The 19,297-nt window shown below is 47.6% G+C and overlaps 8 protein-coding genes across 8 annotated transcripts; 2 read left to right on the forward strand and 6 right to left on the reverse strand.

Annotated features, from left to right (window-relative positions):
- Positions 1-394: 394 nt before the first annotated feature.
- On the reverse strand, positions 395-1,786 carry N7487_008807 (putative lipase; the record flags this gene model as incomplete). Its single annotated transcript, XM_056876537.1, has 2 exons — positions 395-1,224; positions 1,276-1,786. The coding sequence occupies 2 exons, from the start codon at positions 1,784-1,786 to the stop codon at positions 395-397; spliced, it is 1,341 nt and encodes a 446-aa protein (XP_056728725.1).
- A 1,017-nt stretch (positions 1,787-2,803) lies between these two features.
- Positions 2,804-4,314, reverse strand: N7487_008808 (Ras-GEF domain-containing protein; the record flags this gene model as incomplete). The annotated part of the gene is made up of 3 exons (XM_056876538.1): positions 2,804-3,141; positions 3,193-3,409; positions 3,481-4,314. 3 exons carry the CDS (start codon positions 4,312-4,314, stop codon positions 2,804-2,806), a joined length of 1,389 nt encoding a protein of 462 aa, XP_056728726.1.
- A 590-nt stretch (positions 4,315-4,904) lies between these two features.
- N7487_008809 (uncharacterized protein) lies at positions 4,905-6,901 on the reverse strand (the record flags this gene model as incomplete). Its single annotated transcript, XM_056876539.1, has 4 exons — positions 4,905-5,836; positions 5,903-6,245; positions 6,300-6,570; positions 6,657-6,901. 4 exons carry the CDS (start codon positions 6,899-6,901, stop codon positions 4,905-4,907), a joined length of 1,791 nt encoding a protein of 596 aa, XP_056728727.1.
- Positions 6,902-9,704: 2,803 nt separating this feature from the next.
- N7487_008810 (uncharacterized protein) lies at positions 9,705-10,103 on the reverse strand (the record flags this gene model as incomplete). The annotated part of the gene is made up of 2 exons (XM_056876540.1): positions 9,705-10,001; positions 10,086-10,103. 2 exons carry the CDS (start codon positions 10,101-10,103, stop codon positions 9,705-9,707), a joined length of 315 nt encoding a protein of 104 aa, XP_056728728.1.
- Positions 10,104-12,377: 2,274 nt separating this feature from the next.
- N7487_008811 (uncharacterized protein) lies at positions 12,378-12,592 on the forward strand (the record flags this gene model as incomplete). Its single annotated transcript, XM_056876541.1, is given in 2 exon segments — positions 12,378-12,429; positions 12,447-12,592. 2 exon segments carry the CDS (start codon positions 12,378-12,380, stop codon positions 12,590-12,592), a joined length of 198 nt encoding a protein of 65 aa, XP_056728729.1.
- Positions 12,593-13,205: 613 nt separating this feature from the next.
- N7487_008812 (Zn(II)2Cys6 transcription factor domain-containing protein) lies at positions 13,206-14,880 on the reverse strand (the record flags this gene model as incomplete). The annotated part of the gene is made up of 2 exons (XM_056876542.1): positions 13,206-14,751; positions 14,807-14,880. The coding sequence occupies 2 exons, from the start codon at positions 14,878-14,880 to the stop codon at positions 13,206-13,208; spliced, it is 1,620 nt and encodes a 539-aa protein (XP_056728730.1).
- An 886-nt stretch (positions 14,881-15,766) lies between these two features.
- On the reverse strand, positions 15,767-16,732 carry N7487_008813 (DNA repair protein RAD10; the record flags this gene model as incomplete). The annotated part of the gene is made up of 1 exon (XM_056876543.1): positions 15,767-16,732. One exon carries the CDS (start codon positions 16,730-16,732, stop codon positions 15,767-15,769), a length of 966 nt encoding a protein of 321 aa, XP_056728731.1.
- A 193-nt stretch (positions 16,733-16,925) lies between these two features.
- N7487_008814 (mRNA-binding ribosome biosynthesis protein NOP4) lies at positions 16,926-19,118 on the forward strand (the record flags this gene model as incomplete). Its single annotated transcript, XM_056876544.1, has 1 exon — positions 16,926-19,118. One exon carries the CDS (start codon positions 16,926-16,928, stop codon positions 19,116-19,118), a length of 2,193 nt encoding a protein of 730 aa, XP_056728732.1.
- Positions 19,119-19,297: the final 179 nt, after the last annotated feature.

Below are 19,297 nucleotides of genomic sequence, written 5' to 3' on the forward strand. Positions count from 1 at the left end.
ACAGTGTCGAATAGCCACTGGCCATGCAATGGAGTGCCCGAATTACGATGAACTGCTATTTCCAAGGTTGTTTGCGGCACATCGTTTTTCAGTCTGCTTGCCGGGTCCTATATCCACTTTATTTTTGTTTTGTTTTCTTCATATTCATACTCATTGTTATGTTGCCACTTGCCGGCTGGCGTCGGGGAGGTTTCCTGGTATGCTTTTTGTTGCCGTGATGATCTCTTAAGGACTTGCAGTTTCGTTCTAGAGATCCACCCAATAATACCCAATGGAAGCATTTGGCCTTGTACATGTATCATAGATTCCTGTCCGGTATGGACTCATAGATTTCCCTTGGGGTGAATACGGAATATAATGTTGCCTTTAACCCCAAATCCGTAGTCCATCCCCTTCATAACCCAACACTCTCCTCGTGATGAACATAGTCCCTAAGCTGTGGTTCCTCGCTCCCATTACTATATCCATACAACAAGACATCAAGCACCCCTATCACATTCGATACAGCTTCCACCCCCAAAAAATCATTCACATCTAAACCAGGTGCAATCGACTCCCCACAAACAGCACCAAGATCAATCCTCTCCAATCGCCCAGGCCCATCATGAACCAAAGCATCAACAAACAAAGCATACGCCAATGGGTTAACCAACATAGCCGAATGCGAATAAGACCCCCCGGCAGCACGTCCCGCACAAGCAACCTGCACCTGCACATTCGAAACCCCAACCCCACGAACATCCCCCAGCGCCGCAGAAGCCCATCCCCCACTCTGCGGCTGAACAATAACATCATCCCCAGAGTACACGCTCGTCGCCGGCACGAACGCTGAATCCCCATCTTCACCACGGAGAGCCCTAATAAACCTCGTATCATACCCCTGCTGCTGCACAGCGGGCGGACAAAACGGCTTGGCAAGCGCACACAGCATGGCAACAAGCGTCCCGTGGAAATCACCGCTCACAGCCATGAAATCGCTTACCGCGGCTCGTGTCGACGGCCAGTATTTCAGCGCCCATTGCACGTCTAAGCTACCTTGTGACCAGCTTAACACTCCGATAGGACGCTGCGAGAGTCCAGAAATATAGTTGATTGCGTATGCGACGTATTCTGCGTTGCTTTGGATGTCGCCTAGCGAATTGCCCGGGATATTGACCCATACTGGGTCTGTGTGTGGGTTTGCCGTGAAGAGCTTCGCGTAGTTGAAGTAGTAGGTGCTTCCGGCTGGGTTGGCAGTTCATGGGATTAGGAGGACGGGGATTTTGTTGTTTTTACCGTAGGAGAAGCTTGCGGGGATGTGGATTGCGCTGCGGAGGGTTTCTTCGGGGATGTCGTAGGGTGCATCCCAGAATGATCTTGTTGGGTGGATTCGTGGACTTGGGTCTTTTGAGTTGTTGTTGGCTATGGAGTTTATTTCGTGGTTTGTTATGCCGTTGAGGATGTCGACTATGTTGGTTGGGACTAGACCTAGGGAGACTATGTCGATGGCGTGTTGGAGGATTGTTCGGTTTTTGGTGTGTGGAATTGAGGCAAGAACTGAGAGGCCTTCTTCAATCGTTGAGACTGGATTGATTTTGCCTGTAGCAATGTCTGATATCTTGGATTCGAGCTGATATAGCCCTTGATATATGTTCTTGCTGAAGGGAGTGCGACTTATGGATGTATTAAATAGCTTGTTAAAGATGCCTGGGATATCCTGAGCGTCTTTCAATGTATACGAAGGTACTGGATTACCGAGCGATGCTGATACGAAGAAAATAAACCAAATCACTTGATGGCAACGCATTGTGACGCTTGGCTCCTTAATTAAGGCTGATTATCTAACCATGGAGCTGACCTGGTAAAAGCTGATGTTTTATAGATAATATGATATCCCATCGGAGCTCAATCAATATATATTTCGTACCATATCCGATGGCTTATTAGATCTGAGTTTTTATTTCAGCGTCAGACACATGCGTATGCATATCGCGTTTCACTCATATTTAAAACGCAAAATTACCGATAATATTATGGATGCTTGGTAGGTAATGCACGGAGCCCTCTAAAGTGTCGGACCCATCCAATGCTTCTCATGCTCGGTGGTCCCAATAAGTCCCGAGCACCGGAGTTTCTTTTGTGTTTGTGTATCCCGAGATGGATATAAATCAGCTCGGGGAGGGTTAGTAGCAACCTAATTATAGCGAACAGGATAGACAGCCAACAACATTTCAGACACCAACCGCCCGAACCACGACCTAAGACGGAAGAAATTACGACCAAAAGGAGCTCATATTCACCGCATGTGCATCTTACAGCGGACCTCGTTTGTGATCTTTGGAATTAATTCTATGAGGAATGGTTTAACCGTAGCTTTCGACCCCCCGTATCATCGTGCTGAGTGTAATGACCATACTACGTGTTTTTCTAGCCGCACATCGGATTGACGCCGATTAGCATGATAGGGCAAATGTCCTTCCTGGGCCCATTATAGTATCTTCTTGGGCAGAGGGAAAAAGATCATAGGACATGTTATACATTTTCCCTCATTAGCTTTGCTCAGTTTTCTCATGGTGGATGTGAGCCCGCGCCCGGATGTTGGCTAGCTCGTAATCCCCTGACGGTCTGCATCGTGAGAATACAAAAACAGCTAGGGACACGGGAGGCTCCATGCTGTACATTCATCTGATAGACCGCCGGTCCTACAGTCTACAGTACTCCCATTGAAGGCTGTTAAAACTGAAGATCTGCACTAGCTAGCTTCAGCTTAGTCAATGCCACATGGCAAAACAAAGAATTTTATAGTTTGAAGGTCATCAATCAATCAGTCATCCAGGACCATGCAGGCGACTACCATAGACGCGAACATGCCTCCTGTGGGGGTATATAAATCCCGGGGTCTATTTCCAAGATCCCGGCCTCGAGGTTCCAGCGCACAACTTTTATCCCACATGTCATGTAAATCGACAGCCGATTGCAACTGAGTCGCAATATATTCCTGCAACTCGGGCACCGGTCGTAAAGCGTAAGGTGCTTCTTTTAAACGCTGAATCTCATGGATGGTTGATGCTAGCATAGTATATTTGTGGAAATTGATGAGTCCTTCCGGTGTCGTAGCGGGGTTCCCATCTTCAATGAACGTCAAATCTTTCAAAAACAAACCTGTTGAATGGTTAATCACCGAGAACTTGAATAGTTAGGGATAGAACTGACCGAGAAATGGAACGCATGGTGCCATTGCAACCCGCAATGTGTCACGGTATGCCTGGTAATTGTGTGCATTGGATATCATGGCTTGTAAGGGCCTTAGCGTGTTGCAACTACGTTCGGTAACCATTGCCCAAGTGCGAGCAAGCCGGTAGACAGGTGCGCTTTCCAAGCCTGCCAAGATTGAGACTACCGCGGAGTAATTCTGGAGTTGATGACATGCCTATAATAGGTGAAAATTAGCATACAGGAAGACTAACAAGGGTGGAGCTATAGTTAGATATTACAACGTACATTGGCCACATTGACTAAATGCCCTATCACCTGAGTCCGCTTTTTCAAATCCGATTCTGTGAGTATTAGGGTTCCGACCCAATTAGAGAGCTGATTGGAATACCGAATCGAGGCCCTAATGTTTGGAGCTAGCTCGGGTGCACTGGAGCCCTCTTTCTTTTGCCAGTTTTTGTTTAACAATTCGACTCGTTGTACTTTGCCAAAAATATGTGCTTCCATGATAGTCAGCTGCCGGGCGATCTCCGTGGCATCGATTTTGAGAAACTGAAGTTTGTCTAATTTTCGTGGTAGAATTGGCTTCGGCGGGGTTGAGATGGATGATAGCGATCTTCTTTTGCAATCGAAACCGGCAAGTCGGCGCTGAATTATCGTGAGCAGTTGTGTCGCGCTTGTCTCGGTGGCATCCGTGGCGCGCTTTGCAAATGACTGCAGTAGTTGCAAATTTCGATCTGTATCAATGCCTTCAGGCTCAGACCAGAAATGTTCGAGCCATTGCTTCAGAACGTTTATCACGCGTAATCGAATCAGTGGCTTTGTCTGGGTCACCCATTCTGTAGTCTGAGTGGCATTTAACACGGGAGGCGAGCAGTCGAATCGATCGATGAGGAGCTCAAGGAGCTCTGCTCCCGAGGTAAAATGCCTATAGGTGGTGAGGAATATTCGGTTGAAGGAACCATCGAGCTTGTCGTGGCGCGTCAAATTTTCCACCAGTGCAGCGAGAGTTCCGGCCCTAACAACCTCCACGCTTCCGTCGTACTCGCGGACGAGTTTCTCCGGAGGTGTGACGTCGTGGGATCCAGAGTCCCTCCGCTCTTTTGTGTCTGCCTGATCCATCGCGACGAGAAAGCCATGGAAGAGTTAAATCAGTTGTCATTCGAGCCGCACATCTGCTTGGATTGCTGTGGTCACATGGCATTATGTCTGAACTGCGGTCAAGGGCAAGGCCGAGAGATTGATAATGTCATTTGGGTAGTGGGGTATTTCCACTGCACCAGTCAGTGTGCTAACGAGGCACCCCACTTATAATAATAGTTGAGGTTGATTTCTGGTCCTAGAAAAAAACCCCGACCCATCGTCCGACCTCGGGTTGAGTTCGTACAAATGGGCAACCGACCATCGGCATTTTCCTTAGCCGCTCCTGCCACTGACCCGCCTTTAACCGCTTTGGGCCAGGATCGGAGAGTTTTGAGTTATCTGATCCGAAACTTACTGGGAACCTTGGTAAACTCGAAAGAGGACCCCGCCACGTCATTTATTTCCGTCTGAGCCACGCGGTCAGATCCCACATTTAGAAATTAGAACTATCAATGCTGAGGTAGTTTAATAATAATTTATTTATGGCCATAGGCAAATGTAGTAGAGGTTGAAGAATTCCATTCCGAGGCGTGTAAAATTTTATATATTATCTTATACTAGTTGTCTTCCTAAAAGACTGTCCCCTTGACCTGCGGCTTCCTCTTCAAATTGATATCCTTCATCAAAATTGTCCATGGAATTGCCAGAACTATAATACCACACCCGACAGAAAGTAGATGAAGCTCGGAGTAGGCGTAGGCCTTCTGGATAGCCAGCCTGGTGGGGCTTCCGACAGGATAACTCAGTTGTGTGACGAGATCCTCGTAAATATTGTTTAGATTTGGCAAAGCCGAGTCCGGGAGGTACCGGAGAAGAGCTTTCAGGTATGTGTTTTGCCAGATGACGGTGCTGATGGTAAGACCCGCACTATCGCCAATAGTGCCAACCACATTTAACACAGCCAGTGCGGTAGCGACGTGTTGGTGGTCGACAGCCGCCAGGATAGCAAGCTGCTCCACAAGAATGAAGGTTGCGCCACCAATAGCGAGGAAGACTTGGCACATAACTTGGTAGCCAACATGCATGTTAGGCTGGCGGAAGTATATCATCAAGCCCTGTGCGAGGGTATAGAGGGGAATGGCGATATATAGAGTCCATTTGTAACGACCAACTCTCCGGATTAGCCAACCCGTGCCCAGCAACAGCACACCAGAGACCATATCGAAGATATTGACGATATAGTTGGAAGTGGTAATGGATAGGTCGTTGTTAACCTGCAGCCAGGATGTGAAGTAGTAACTCCAGCAATAGTTCGAGAGCTGGTAGGTTGCATCTAGGAGAACTGCACCAACAATAGTGCGGTCCGTAAGAAGTCGCCACTCAAACAGAGGCACTGGAGCCAGCCACCTTTCCCAAATCGCGAACAAGAAAAGCATACAAAACCCGACAACTAACATGGCAATAATATAGCCAGAAGCCCAATTATCGGGGGCGTAATGGGCGAGGTCGAAGGGAAGCTCAAACAACACAAGACCTACAGTGAACAGGACGACTCCCAAGACTGGTACTTTAGATTAGGTCTTGCCTTCTCTCGTCGAGGATAGGAATCAAAAAGCAGGGTACTTACCATCAAACTCAATAGTCCAATGACGAATGCTTTCAATCACCGTCCGACCACTCGGCCTCTTGATCCGATAGCCTTCTTTCTCCGCCTTATGCAGGTTGTACTTCAGCATAATGTATAGCGGGGCGGACACTATAGGAACGACGATTGCCCAGCACCCAAGGCCCCATTTCCAGGAAACTTGCTGGTAGAATTCGTTCGCTACCTTTGGTCCCGCAAATGCCGTGATAATGTATGGGGAGGAAGTGAAGGCGTAGGCGAAAGCACGGTTTCTCAGGGTTGAAACGTCGGCTGTCATAACATCGACTGCGTACTCGATACCGTAGAAACCGGTATAGTAGAAGACCTTACATGCCAGTTAGCATTGGATACTAAATAGCATGACATTTTTGGAACTCACGTTGGCAGCACAGTAGATCTCAAAGCTATTACAGCTCGCCATGAGAACCAAGCCGATGGTTAGACATATGACCATCAAGAGAAACCCTTCTGCACGACCCCATACATCCATCATTTTTGCGACAGGTAGATAGGTTGCAGCTGCGAAGACGTCCCCCAGAGCTGTGGGAACTGCGGACAGCGAGTGTGCTTTGAATGAGCTTGTCACATAGGGGTTCAGAGTAACGATAACCGTAGATTGAAACGCATTCGCAAAATAAAGGAACCAAATGCTGTCGGAATCATGATATTAGTATCTGTCGGAACATTGATCACGGTATTGAATCCGCGATACAAAACACAGTGATTGGGAACATACTTGATAAAGACTGCGATCAGCGTACCCCTCGACCATGCCATCGTCACGGCCTCAACATCTTGAACACCATGCTGGGCACTCCCATCAGGTATCTCTTCCAGCGCCACGGAGCTAGCGGGGCTCCGTGCGCCCCCCATTTTAGCATCATGGGCAATGTTCTGTGCGAGGTGGTCATTATCATCGCCTTCAGTCGACATGCGGCGGAACACAATTCGCGCTCTTCGGATTAAAGGGCGAACACCCATTATGGTTGACTCTAGAAGTCAAAATTGTCCAGATGTCGGACTAAATCAGGTTGGACCACATGTGGACAAAACAGGGAATAATTGCCCTTATAGTAAATTAGCACCGAAGTCGGATTTCGTATTTTCCCATTGACTAACTGGAAACTAACTAGTCACATACTGCAGGGGCTGTTCCTGGACATGTGGAGATTTGATCCCTAGTGCCCTCTCTACTGCTACTGGCGGTTAACAGAAAAAAAAAAACAAAAAAGATAAGATCCTATGTGCTCGTGCGTTCGTGGGCCGGCCCACGCCACTTTTCCTTGTCGATCGGAAATTACGCATTTATCCACGCAGAATCCACTGGTAAATTATTCCCATCCTATCAGAGGAAGTTGCATGATTAATTGAAATGGCCGGACAACCTAAATTGGAGAAAATTAGAGAGAATTTTATGTTTAAGCTAGGGTTTTACCCACAACCGTAATATATACCTTGGCTTCGGCTATCCGAAAATTGACCAGGCGTACATAGATCAAGTGAAATAAGACCCGCTTCTGAAGGCATGTACGGAATACTGAAGAGCGTGTACAGAGTGATTGAGGGCGGGATGATATATTTCTTTTTCTTTTTTCTCGCTTATGTGCCGATCCTTTTTGTGATTTCTTCTGCGAGTTTCAGCTAACCTATTGGCCAGAGTGTCGACTGTGTTGACAGTGTTGGTCCCAAAGTACAATTTTCAATAGGTCCAAGCACAAAGATGGATGGGGATCATCACCCAAGCTAGTCAATCTAGCTTTGGACTTGTTTATGTGCCTTCAGGGTCTATATGTGACGATGCTCAGCTCTCAGCCTGATTCCCCGAGCCCACAGCTCTTCCCCGACAGCTTTCTCTTGATCAAGACATCCGCATGTAAAATCTATTCTTCCGCGAGTATCGCGTGAGCCGGAGTATTCCCACAGATAGCGTGTGTGGCTATCTTGTGGGGTTGTAGGGCGGCTCATGATCGTGCCTCTCTAGGAAGGCGCATCGGATTCCTCAAAGGATCGACACGGAAGTGGGTGCTCGCTCGCGTGCACAAGTGTGGAACCAGCCTTTCTCAGTGGCACAATTCTAACACAGTGTTGAGTTCATTTTTAGTTCATTTTTAACACAAATGAGGGCGATAGAAAAAGGCGAATAATTATGGGCTTGGTCAGTCGAGAAAAACCAGAGCGGAATATAGAAGGAGAAAACGCTCCTACAGGCCAAGGATCTGATATACTCTGAAATACCGAGAAATAGGCTTCAACAGATCCCACATAAGGCCGAATCCATCCTTGCCGATCAAGCATGCCGCGGCTACGAACCAACATATACAACTACCCCTCCAAAATTATGAAGCCCCACCCAGCCTCCAGCACATACACAGAATGGGAGTAGTTCGAGATGAAAGGCAAAATGAAGGTCGAAAGCCTTTCCCCAACTCGCTGATCAGTCCATCAGATTGGCCGTGGTATACGTCCTCGTAGCCCCTGGTAGTACTACTGCCATGTTGTTTGCTCGTATCGGAGGACTGGTATTAGCGTATGTCAAGTATATCATTCACATAGTGGGGTGTAGACTTCCACACAGGTTCCGAGTTGAGCCTCGTGAGAGGCTAGTGATGTGTGGCGCGCGAGTAACCTCGCGTATTTTTCCCTCTTACAGTCCTCAGATATAGACTCGCATTCATCCCAAAGTGATTAACATATACATGTTTGAGTTCTAAACTCAAACATTTCCACGGTGCACACGACACGTACTTAATCCATTGTGAGAGGTGGAGATGAGTTCGCAGTGATAGTATTCAAAGACACAGCGGAAAATGCTACGAGGGCGATTGGATATATTTCTCAAATGAATATGAGATTCCCGGTAGAGTAAGTTGGATGGGCTGAAAAAGGAAGGAAAATGGGTGGAAGGAGCGAATATATAGGAATGGTATGTTATTTTACTCGACGCCTACGATATCTAAAGCCCATTGAAGTGTAGGCTGAAACTAGTCCATCAACTTATCCGTGTTGAGACTTCTTTAGAATATGATCAAATATCAAATGATTATCATGACTTTCGTTCTCCGGGATGTGGCCCAAGCCGGATACCGCATTCAATCAAGTGATTGTTAAAGAAGTCTAAAAGAACAGTCGCCGTACTTGCTTGTCAAGATGTACCTACAATATCTGAGAAGCTGGCATTTCACTTAGTATGTGTCTTGGTGCTAATGGTATCCTATTATATATTTACAGTCTATTATATCGTGCTATGCTAGAAAAAAGTGAAGAATAAACAAGAAGCTGGTTTAAAACTGGATTAATTCGCCAAACGCCGCGCAACGTAATTTTATCAGACCTACAACAGTTTCTTCATTCATCTTAGAGGATGAAGTTCGAAGTTGGAATGGTAGCGAGAGGTATATGGCTTAGATGGACGAAGATAAAATCAAGGCCTTGTCGATTGAAATTGAGTGATGTGGGTTGGGACAGAGGAAAATAAAATAAAACGGAAAGAGCAAATTTATAGAAAGAGCATTTCGTTCATATCGGGACGTACCATCAACCCATGCCAGATGTCACGTTCACGCAGGTGGTTGTGGATGAAGTTTAAAAAGATAGTTAAAGCGTATCCATACCACCAAAGAAGCTCGAGTTCTACCTAATTTATATTTTAATGCCCATGATCTTGAATCACATCCTGGAAGACTGCCATACCGTGATATGCTAGGAGGATGGCTAGAATGTGAAACAAGTATTTGATGCGTAACTGAAGGTGAATCCATGACTGCCTTAGGACATTCGGTCAATTCTAAAAGCTAAGCAGCTCATGAATAAGTTCCGCGATATCTGCGCGCTGAGCACGAGTGTGGTCGTAATCGGTACACAACTGGAGGCGATGAGCCCCCATTTCCTCCAAATGAACCCCCATCTGCTCAACATTCGAGTTTAAATAGCGGCGTTGTTGGTCGCTAAGAGACAGTAAAAGTCGCAGTTCATTTTGGACGATATGTATGGCATTCAAGTTAGACCGGAGGGCGGCATGGAGACGAGCCTCTCGTGAAAACAATACCGCATCTCGCATGACTAAGTCGACATGATTATCTGCCTGGAGATTCTCAGATATGAATTATCATTCAGCCGAAGAGACCAATATGTGAGAGTTATCCAAATAACTTCTGTTGAGACCTACCATAGTTGCTTCATCCATCTTGGGTGGTGCAGTTCAAATTTTAAAAGGCTGTTTGGATCTAAGAAGATAAGATCAAGACCCAGTCGATTGAAATTTGGTTGGATGTCGTTTGTGAAAGAGAAAAGGAAAGTAGATGACAGGAACAAATTTATAGTGAAAGCCCTACAGGGTGTTTGACTACGTGGGCTCCTTTGTGATGTGGTCCATTTCTCACACTACGTTGTTAGCCGTGGAGAATATAGGATTCTACAGCAAACAGATCTCGAGATTTACCTAGATACAGTTTCGCCTCAACGCTTAGACAGCCTATTATTAGCCTGTAGCTAGCTTGAAGCCCTGGGCTTTCAGATATGACTAGATAGTTTCTCGTTATTTAAATAGATGGCAAGAAAAATATTATAGGAATGGCCCTGCCATCAGCTCAGGGACCCACAAAGTGTGTGGCTAGGTAAGTTCATTCATGACGGGGTAGATCCCTTATTAAACAAGAGCGGAAGGAAGAGTAGTTGAAAAAAGCTCCCAGTTAAGGTGGTAACGAGAAGGTAACTTTACGGGAAACGTTTTACCTTCCACGCAGCGGCCTACAAGACGTTAATGACTTGCAATCGCCTCCGTTATGGGGGCCGATTTGTTACACCATGTTGCTATTTAGTTACTGTAAGAAAATCTAGAGGAAGCATAGAATCTATACTAATTGTATTTGCATAAAGAAGCCCGAGCGCTAAGAGGCTAGGAGATAAGCTCCAAAAAGGAGCAATAACAAGTATCACTTGAATGTGAGATGGATAGGCTGACGAGCAAGGGCTCGACCTCTGCCTGCTGAGCACAAGTGTTATTGTACTCGACAGTGAATTAGAGGTCCTGAACTCTCACACCCTCTCGAATAGTTCATGAAGTCGCGAAATTGGTTGTTGGTGTTTCTTGTGGAGATCATGTTTTCGGTAAGGACAGCCCGCAATTAGGAGAGGCTAATTCCCTTAGACGAGCCATAAACTCGGTGCATTGATCTTGCTATACATTTTCAGTTATAAGTTAACATTTATTCAACAGTGGTTGATATGGGAGGACTATCCAAAGAACGTTCAACAGCTACACGTACCTTGTCCATCTTAAGATCGAGCTAGATTTGTATTCGAATAGATATATCTGTATTGTATTATCCAAGGTGGCTTAAGAAAGAAAATGGAAGAATACATCTGAGAAGTAATATTATAGGAAACCGATTCTCTCCACTCATTGCTCTGAATGAAGATTCCAGTAATGTACATATGACTAGTATGTGACAATAAATCAAAGGCTGTCGAGCAATTCCCACGCAAGGGCTCACGGTGGTATCCGAAGAAGACGTCGCGCATACTGATGTGACCGGTCAAGCTCAGCTGATAAATGAATAGCCCAAACACTTCTCGGTGAGCGCGAGTGTGGTCGTGATCAGTTATGAACTGTATTCATGTACATGCAGGGTGTTTTAGATGGCTTCCACTTCCTCAATTTGAGCCATAGCCGACAATAGGCCTCGACAGAGGACACATTAGAGGCGGCTTGACCTTCGAGTTAAGGTCATGGCAGTCTTTCGATACCTTTCCGTGGCGCATGGAATCGGCCAATATGGCAGCAGAACGCGTTATAAAGGGCAATGGAAATGGCAAGGGCCTGGAGCGGTCCCTCTTCAAAGTGCCGATGAGTACCATGTCTGCTGGTTAAAGTTGCGGTTAATTTGCGAAGTAGGAGATCCGGATCGAAATGGATGGAAAAGGTTGAGAAAAGGAAAAAAAGTGGTTGTTTGTGTGCTAGGAAAGAGAAAAGGAGAACAGACGATGGGGGAAGCTAATTTATAGCAAGGCAACTCCTAAAGTTCTACTAAACGTCAGCAAATCCCAGTTCCTATGATAATTATGGTATTTGTCACACTTTGCTAGTGATATTATCTTGTGTAGGCGTAGCAATTCTATTTTCGCAGAGAGTGTTCAAGACTTACCAATCTCAACGCTTCAGCTCACAGTTCATTCTCTACCCATTTTGCAAGGCATCTGATATAGAGTTATAAATTATTAGGATGTTAGTGGATTTTGTCAGATCCCCCGAAGGGCCGAAGTAGAAGGTATATATCATTCTAAGTTTCCCTGTGTATGATAAGACGACTGAGAAGGCTTCCCGATGGGCAGCTGGGTGTATGGCGTAGTCGAACGAGTCGTCGGTTGCAAGGCTGTGTGGTAAGGATATGTTGTTATAGAGCGCTAGACTTGGTAGTATTCTAAATGGTGTTAGGAGCTTCTTGTGCTAAGAGACACGATGACTGCAGTGATATGGTGGAAGCTCACGTGGCCGGAGCCCCAGGCTATTCGTATGTATAGGTTACAGGCATTTCCATATTCCCTTCAATCCTCTCCTTTCGCGGACGTTTGCAACACACTAGCCAGCTGCAGCATTTGGCTGCCAGCTCGCCTTACCAGGTGGTTGGAACCTTCTTGGAAAAGCAAGTGACGTTGATAGTGGTTACCGCATGATGTGATTCTGACGATGATGGCTAAAGGAAGGAACGACAGATTCCACCAAATAGCAAGTATATGTACTTTCTAGGAACTGGCTTGATAAAACAAGTTAACATGCAGACGATCACCTGTGCAAAGCTACATGCATATGTCAGCAAAGATCGCGCCTGAAAGGAATCCGCTGAGCTCTACGTAGTACACACAATCGCTATCAAAGTCAGGACTTGATTATTCCAACCACCTCCATAGTGGAAGTTTTGATGCCAGATGGTTTGCAGGAAGATACTTCAATCAGCAATTTTACTACTTTTTACAACCTCTTCTCTACGATCTCCCGAAGGATGGGAGATTCAGAGCTGGACTACCCTGCTCTACAAATTCAGGCCATATATGAGGGATTTAAGTAGGAAGATTAGTTGGAACAAACGGATATAATATTATGTACCAAAGATTGGAGACTCTCTGTGTCAAATGGATCAATAATACACTCAGTTCACATCGACCGAGTGGTACTATGATTAAAAGTCAAGAGGAATGTATTTGTACACCATCTGACAAGGATCGCCAGTTAAACTGCGCTCCCTCTGGGAAAATCGCAGAAAGACTTGATCGGGGCCCCGATTCCACTTCACGATATCTGCCTCTGTGGTTCCAGGGGGAAACCATCCATTGGCCGAAAAGCAGCAATGGGTCCAATACGTGCGTCCTCTGGGATAAGCAGTGCTAGTGGTATGTTCGGTCTCATTTCCGCATGAGCAGAATACGAACTTACGACAATTTCGGAGCTGGAAATTGGTCCGTTTGTTGAATTCAATGCGCCGAAATTGGGTGTAGGATGGACTGCATTCATTGACATTGGGTGTGATTCTTCTAGCTCCATGATTATTTGGCCCACGCCTGCCCATATTGAGCACTGGTAAAACCCCTGCACCGAGGGTGCTTGACGAAGTAAATCCAGTGCCATACGTCGGGTATGCGGTTCGCGGCATCGAAGACTGGTGAACCAAAGCGGAAGACCAATATTGAGGTCAAATGTAAACGGTGGTTGGGTACCATCTGGTCGCACCGAGGCTTTAGGTGCAATGGCAGATTGTTCAACGATAGTTTGAAAGTTTGGTAGATAAGCGTCGAATTGCATGAATGACAATGATGTGCAGGTCTCGAGCATGACATACAACATTTCATGATAACTCAACAGAAGGGCCCCAGTACCAATCTGTTGCAGCGATAAAATGTCTTTAGTGCGACCAACTGTCATCAAATTCTCAAAGGCAGTACGCCAGTTCCTCAACCTGGCCGCTAAACTGAATCGTCTAGTATAGAATTCCTCGGGCACATGCGAGACATCCGCCTGGTTTAGGTGCTTGTAGCAAGTGCGTTCAAAGGATGGGATGTCTATTGTTAAGAGAACGATCGCCTCTCGAGCAGACTTGAGTGAGTCAAACTGCTCCCCCGAGGCATCTTCAGCGTCTTTTAGTAAAGCGGTCACGGGATCCCCACCGGAGGCAAGAGCGAATGTTCCCAACCGAATGAAGAGCGGGATAATAGTATCCTCCAGCAACGAAGCTTTATTCGTAGCCGCAGGTGCTATTTGGAGACGCAAAGCGGCAATGAGCTGGACACCTTGATGATAAAGCTGCATTGCTCCGTCTGCATTTCCCTGGATGGCCTCAATGCAGATGAAAAGCATGCAACTAATCAGTCCGATAAAGGCGTCTACGCTACCCTGCTCGATGCGCTGGCGAACAGCAGATACCGAGCGCGAGTACCAGCCCAAAGCATCTTGATGGTTTTTAGTAAAAGAAACAGAGTTATCATGGCGCTGTGGCACGGGATCCAGGCATTTTTGGGGACGCTCAAACAGCGCACTAATGGTGATGATGGCATCCCACACGGCAGGTTCATAGCGGCAAACCTGGGGGACAACAGTGCGCCAGAAATCAACATCCAATCCACCACCAATGGAGGAGGCAGCACATTCAAAATAGTAAGCAAATGCACGACGCTCTCGCCACACCGTGTTGGTGTTTGGTGATAATGATAAGGGGCTGGTGATGACCGAGTTTGGGGAAGAAGAAGAAGAGGACTGTGTGTCTGCAAAGTCACACTTGCGACCTGTGCTGGTACATCGAACACAGCTAGGCTTTTCTTCTCCGCACTTGACTCGTCGAATTCTACGACACGCTCAATATGAAACTCTGTCTATGGAAAAGGGAAGCTAGCACCTACTTGCAAGTTCTGCATCCTAACTTTGACCTCGGGAGGACCCTTGAGCGACTTTTTGAATGGTCCGACCGAGCCATGGTGATAGCATTCTAGATTTGGCTCGCGCCCAGATACCTCAGCGGGGAGAACACATAACTGTCAAGCGGTGGAATAAAGCCCATGACTCCACCGATCTTCCACGCCGTGTCTGATGAGTAAGCATGTGGTTAGTCAGCTTTTGTATTGTGAAGAGGGCTGCTAGGATCCAACTAGCCAATTCTTTTGCTATTGGGATATTACCTAGAGTTTGAGTGAACATATAAACATATAATCGGGGAGGATCAAAAACATTCAGTAGATGGTCGTAACCAAGGGAAATTTATAACAAGAGAGAAATATGGCGTATGAATGAAGATGTTTGGAATGTACGAAGTAGTAGTAGCAACAGATGGATTTGAATTCAAATTGGGTTATGAATCTAGGGAAAAGATAATACAGCAGAAAGAAACGTTAGTCTAGGCTAGATAGACAGTTCCCGTCAGGGAGGGCAGCGAGGCCGCAAACAATGAGGAGCCCAACGAGAAATACCCTAGGGTTGCCGAAAGGAAAGTATGTTCATGATACCCGGGATATGCCAGGGTCATATGTTGCGAACGGGGCAACAACAGTAAGCTCTTGCGCATTGGAAGGCGATTATGCCCAGCCACACCAGAAGGTTTGGTTCCCAGAAGCTTGCGGGAAACGTAATACCTAGCTGTGGATATGGGTAGGAGTGGGTGGCTCCTGTGAGCTAGATCTATGTCTCAGACATGGCCAACTTATCACAGCCATGAGGTCACCCAGCTCGTTCCATTGCGTCCTTGCGTCCCCGCGGCCCTGGGATGATGGCCATTTGGAAAAAGGTGCCATAGTCAGCAATCATGTAGGTGAGAATGAGGCCCATCTCTAGAATTTGGAAGGCAAAACTGGACGTCACGCGGTCTCTCAACCAGCATTGTCTCTGAGCCTGGCAAGTGCCGCTGCGATACCTTCACTCATCTCTTCGCCTGGTTGACCTCCAGCCTGAGGCTCAATAGGCCGTACAGTTTGTGCAGCGGCTGTTTTCCTGCTTTCCGCTAGAACTTCACGAAGAATCTCCTCTTCTTCATCCTCTTCATCCATATTCCGGTCATGTCTGTCATGTCTGTCATGCACATTCACGGTTGGCAGTTGAGCCTGGCGTTGTGCCGCAGGAGCAGAAGCCCTCTTCGTGCCCTCGACTCTGAAATCTTCTCGGACTGCATGACACCATTGCTGGACCTTTTTCTCTCCCCATCCCGGCACGGCGCTGATCTGCTCTGGTTGTGCATTGATGGCATTTTGCAAGCTCCCGAAAGTGGAGATCAAACTTGCGGCATCAGACTTGTTGATACTTCTGGGAACCGTGACAAACTCCACCAGCGACTCTTTATAGGATTGGGCCTGTTGGGTCCGAATGGCAGTGGGCTGTGCGTTCTCTGAGGACTTGAAGAGCTCGAGATAATGCGCAGCCTCTGGTGCAGACCAACATAATATCAAGGTTAAATTATTAATGATTGATGTTTTGGACAGCTCTCTGAGACTGTCTTCGTGGTTTTGTATGTCGACCATGACTAGTACGAGGCGGAGGTTGTATTTGCCCGCTAGTTGTTTCACTCGGGAGTAGATATATTCGGGGTGTAGGCGATGGTATTTCAAGGAGAGGAACATTGCGCACGTTGTGGTTCCAACCACATAGTCAGCGGGGATGTCAGCATACTCCCAGGGTATGAGCTTTATGTGGGTCAGGATTGGATTGCCCTTTTGTCGCGTGGACACCAGAATCGCGGAAGGGCCAGGGCGGTTGGCGAGGGCTTGGGGTTTCGGTTGTTGGACTTTCGGTCTTGAAGATGCACCTGCAGCTGGGGAGTTTGAAGGGCGTGGGAAATCCATCTCGTCGCCAATGTGCTGTTCCCAGGTTGTTAATAGCAGAGCGATCAATGGAGAGTTGATAAGTTGATTAAGCTATGGCTTATCTGGATGGGGCCCACACCGCCTGAGGCAATCTGCCTCAATTTTCTGCCGCTAATTTTTTTGTTCTTCCTCGACCGCAGAAAAAAAAAACCGCTGTCGCAACAAACCCATCATGGTTGAATTACACAAGAAACGACGTCTTTCGGACGCCGAGAGCCCCGAAATCAAAGTCGAGGCTACTACACCAGCCGCCGAGGCCTCGACTGCACAGAACAACAGAACTCTTTTCGTCCGCTCACTACCCACCTCAGCCACGACAGAGAGCCTGGCAGAACATTTCTCGCAATCCTACATTATCAAGCACGCTGTTGTTGTCTGCGACAAAGAGACAAAGGCGTCCAAGGGATTCGGTTTTGTTACATTCGCCGATGTCGAGGATGCAGAGAGCGCTCTGAAGGAATTCAACGGGTCCAAGTTTGACGGGAAAATCATTCGCGTCGACTATGCCGAGGCTCGTAAGCGTGAGATTGATGAGAAGATTGGACGCAGTGTCCCCACTGCTGCGTCCCGCGAGTCCAAGAAGCAGAAGGAAGAGGAGAGAGGGCAGGGCCTGCCACCCAAGCTGATTGTTCGCAATCTGCCGTGGAGTATCAAGGAGCCTGAAGATCTGAACGTCCTGTTCCGCAGCTTTGGAAAAGTCAAGTTTGTTACCCTCCCCAAGAGGAATGGCAAACTTTCTGGTTTCGGTTTCATTACCATGCGTGGCAGGAAGAACGCCGAGAAGGCAATGCAGATGATCAACGGAAAGGAGATCGATGGACGTCAACTCGCTGTCGATTGGGCTGTTGAGAAGGACGTTTGGGAAACTACCAAGAAGGAAAACGACGAGGAGGAGGAGGAGCAGAAAGAGGAGAAGGAGTCTGATGATGCTCAGACGGAAGATGCCGAAGGTGTTCTAGAGGAGCCCTCAGACGACGAAACCTCTTCCGATGAAGACGACGATGAGGATGACGATCTCGATGAGCTAGACGACTTGGACGATGATGAAGCAGAAGAAGAGGATGACCGGAATGCCACCACAATCTTCATCCGCAACCTCCCCTTCACCGCCACAGACCAGACCCTCTACGACCACTTCAAGACTCACTTTGGACCGCTACGGTATGCACGCGTAGTCCTTGACTACGAGACTGAGCGCCCTCGAGGCACTGGATTCGCCTGCTTCTGGAAGCCCGAAGACGCCAACACATGCATTCGTGAAGCTCCCCGAGGAGCCGAAGCTATGGCCCCTAACAAGGACAAGCCTAAGTCAAACACCGCTATGAAGCACTCTGTCCTTCAAGATGAAAACTCCGACCCCAGCGGCCGCTACACCCTGGAAGGCCGCGTCCTACAAGTCGCACGGGCCGTGAGCAAGGGTCAAGCCGCCAAGCTAGAAGAGGAGGGAGTATCACGCCGTATGGTCCGCGACACAGACAAGCGCCGCCTGTATCTCCTCAACGAGGGTACGATCCCCTCTAACTCCCCACTTTACAAGAAGCTCTCCCCCTCCGAAATCAAGATGCGCGAGGACAGCTATAAGCAGCGTGAGACCTTTATTAAGAAGAACCCCGCTCTCCACCTCAGTCTCACCCGTCTCGCCATCCGTAACCTCCCCCGCCACATCAACTCCAAGGACTTGAAGCAGCTTGCTCGAGAGTCTGTCGTCAACTTCGCCAAGGATGTCAAGGCGGGCGCACGCCAGCCGCTCTCAAAAGAGGAGCAGCAGCGATCCCGCGATACTATGAAGGAGCTGGAGCAGCTGCGCAAGCAGAAGAAGATGGGTATTGTGCGCCAGGCCAAGGTCGTTTTTGAGACTCGCGAGGGTACCAAGGTCTCCGAGAAGACTGGAGGTGGTCGCAGTCGTGGATACGGATTCATCGAGTTCTTCACTCACCGTCACGCACTGATGAGTTTGCGCTGGCTGAACTGCCACTCCATGGCAGTTCCTCCTTCCGCTCAAGATCCCGATGACCGGGACAAGAAGAAGAGCCTCGTCGTTGAGTTCGCCATTGAGAACGCCCAGGTCGTCAAGCGCCGTAATGAGCTGCAGGCTAAATCCCGTGAGCCCAGGCCCAAGCGCTCGGATGATGCTGAGGGTGACGGAGAGAGGGGTCAAAAGAGGAAGCGCTCCGATACTCGTGGTGGAAGAGATGCACGAGGTGGACGGGATGGTCGGGATGGACGGGACGCGAAGCGTGGCAAGACTGGAAACGCAAAGAGCCCCCGAGATGAGAAGGTGAAAGAAGACGAGGACAAGGCCGCTAAGCGCAACCGCATTATCGGACAGAAGCGCATGAAGCGGAAGTCCCGCAAGGGGAATTAAAGGCGTGAATGTTACATGTTATTTTAATGTATAGGCATTATTTATCCCAACAGTCAGAGGGAAGAACTGTTCTTTGTACCTACGCGATACCACCATTTCGAAAATGAAAAGCATGGATTTGAGATTTGATACTAGATTGTTGATCCATTTCTCTGGGTATATAATGTCGCACATTCGAT

The sequence above is a fragment of the Penicillium crustosum genome, assembly GCF_028827405.1.
Source record: "Penicillium crustosum strain IBT 35664 chromosome Unknown utg000003l_segment0_segment0, whole genome shotgun sequence".
Taxonomy (NCBI): Eukaryota; Fungi; Ascomycota; class Eurotiomycetes; order Eurotiales; family Aspergillaceae; genus Penicillium; species Penicillium crustosum.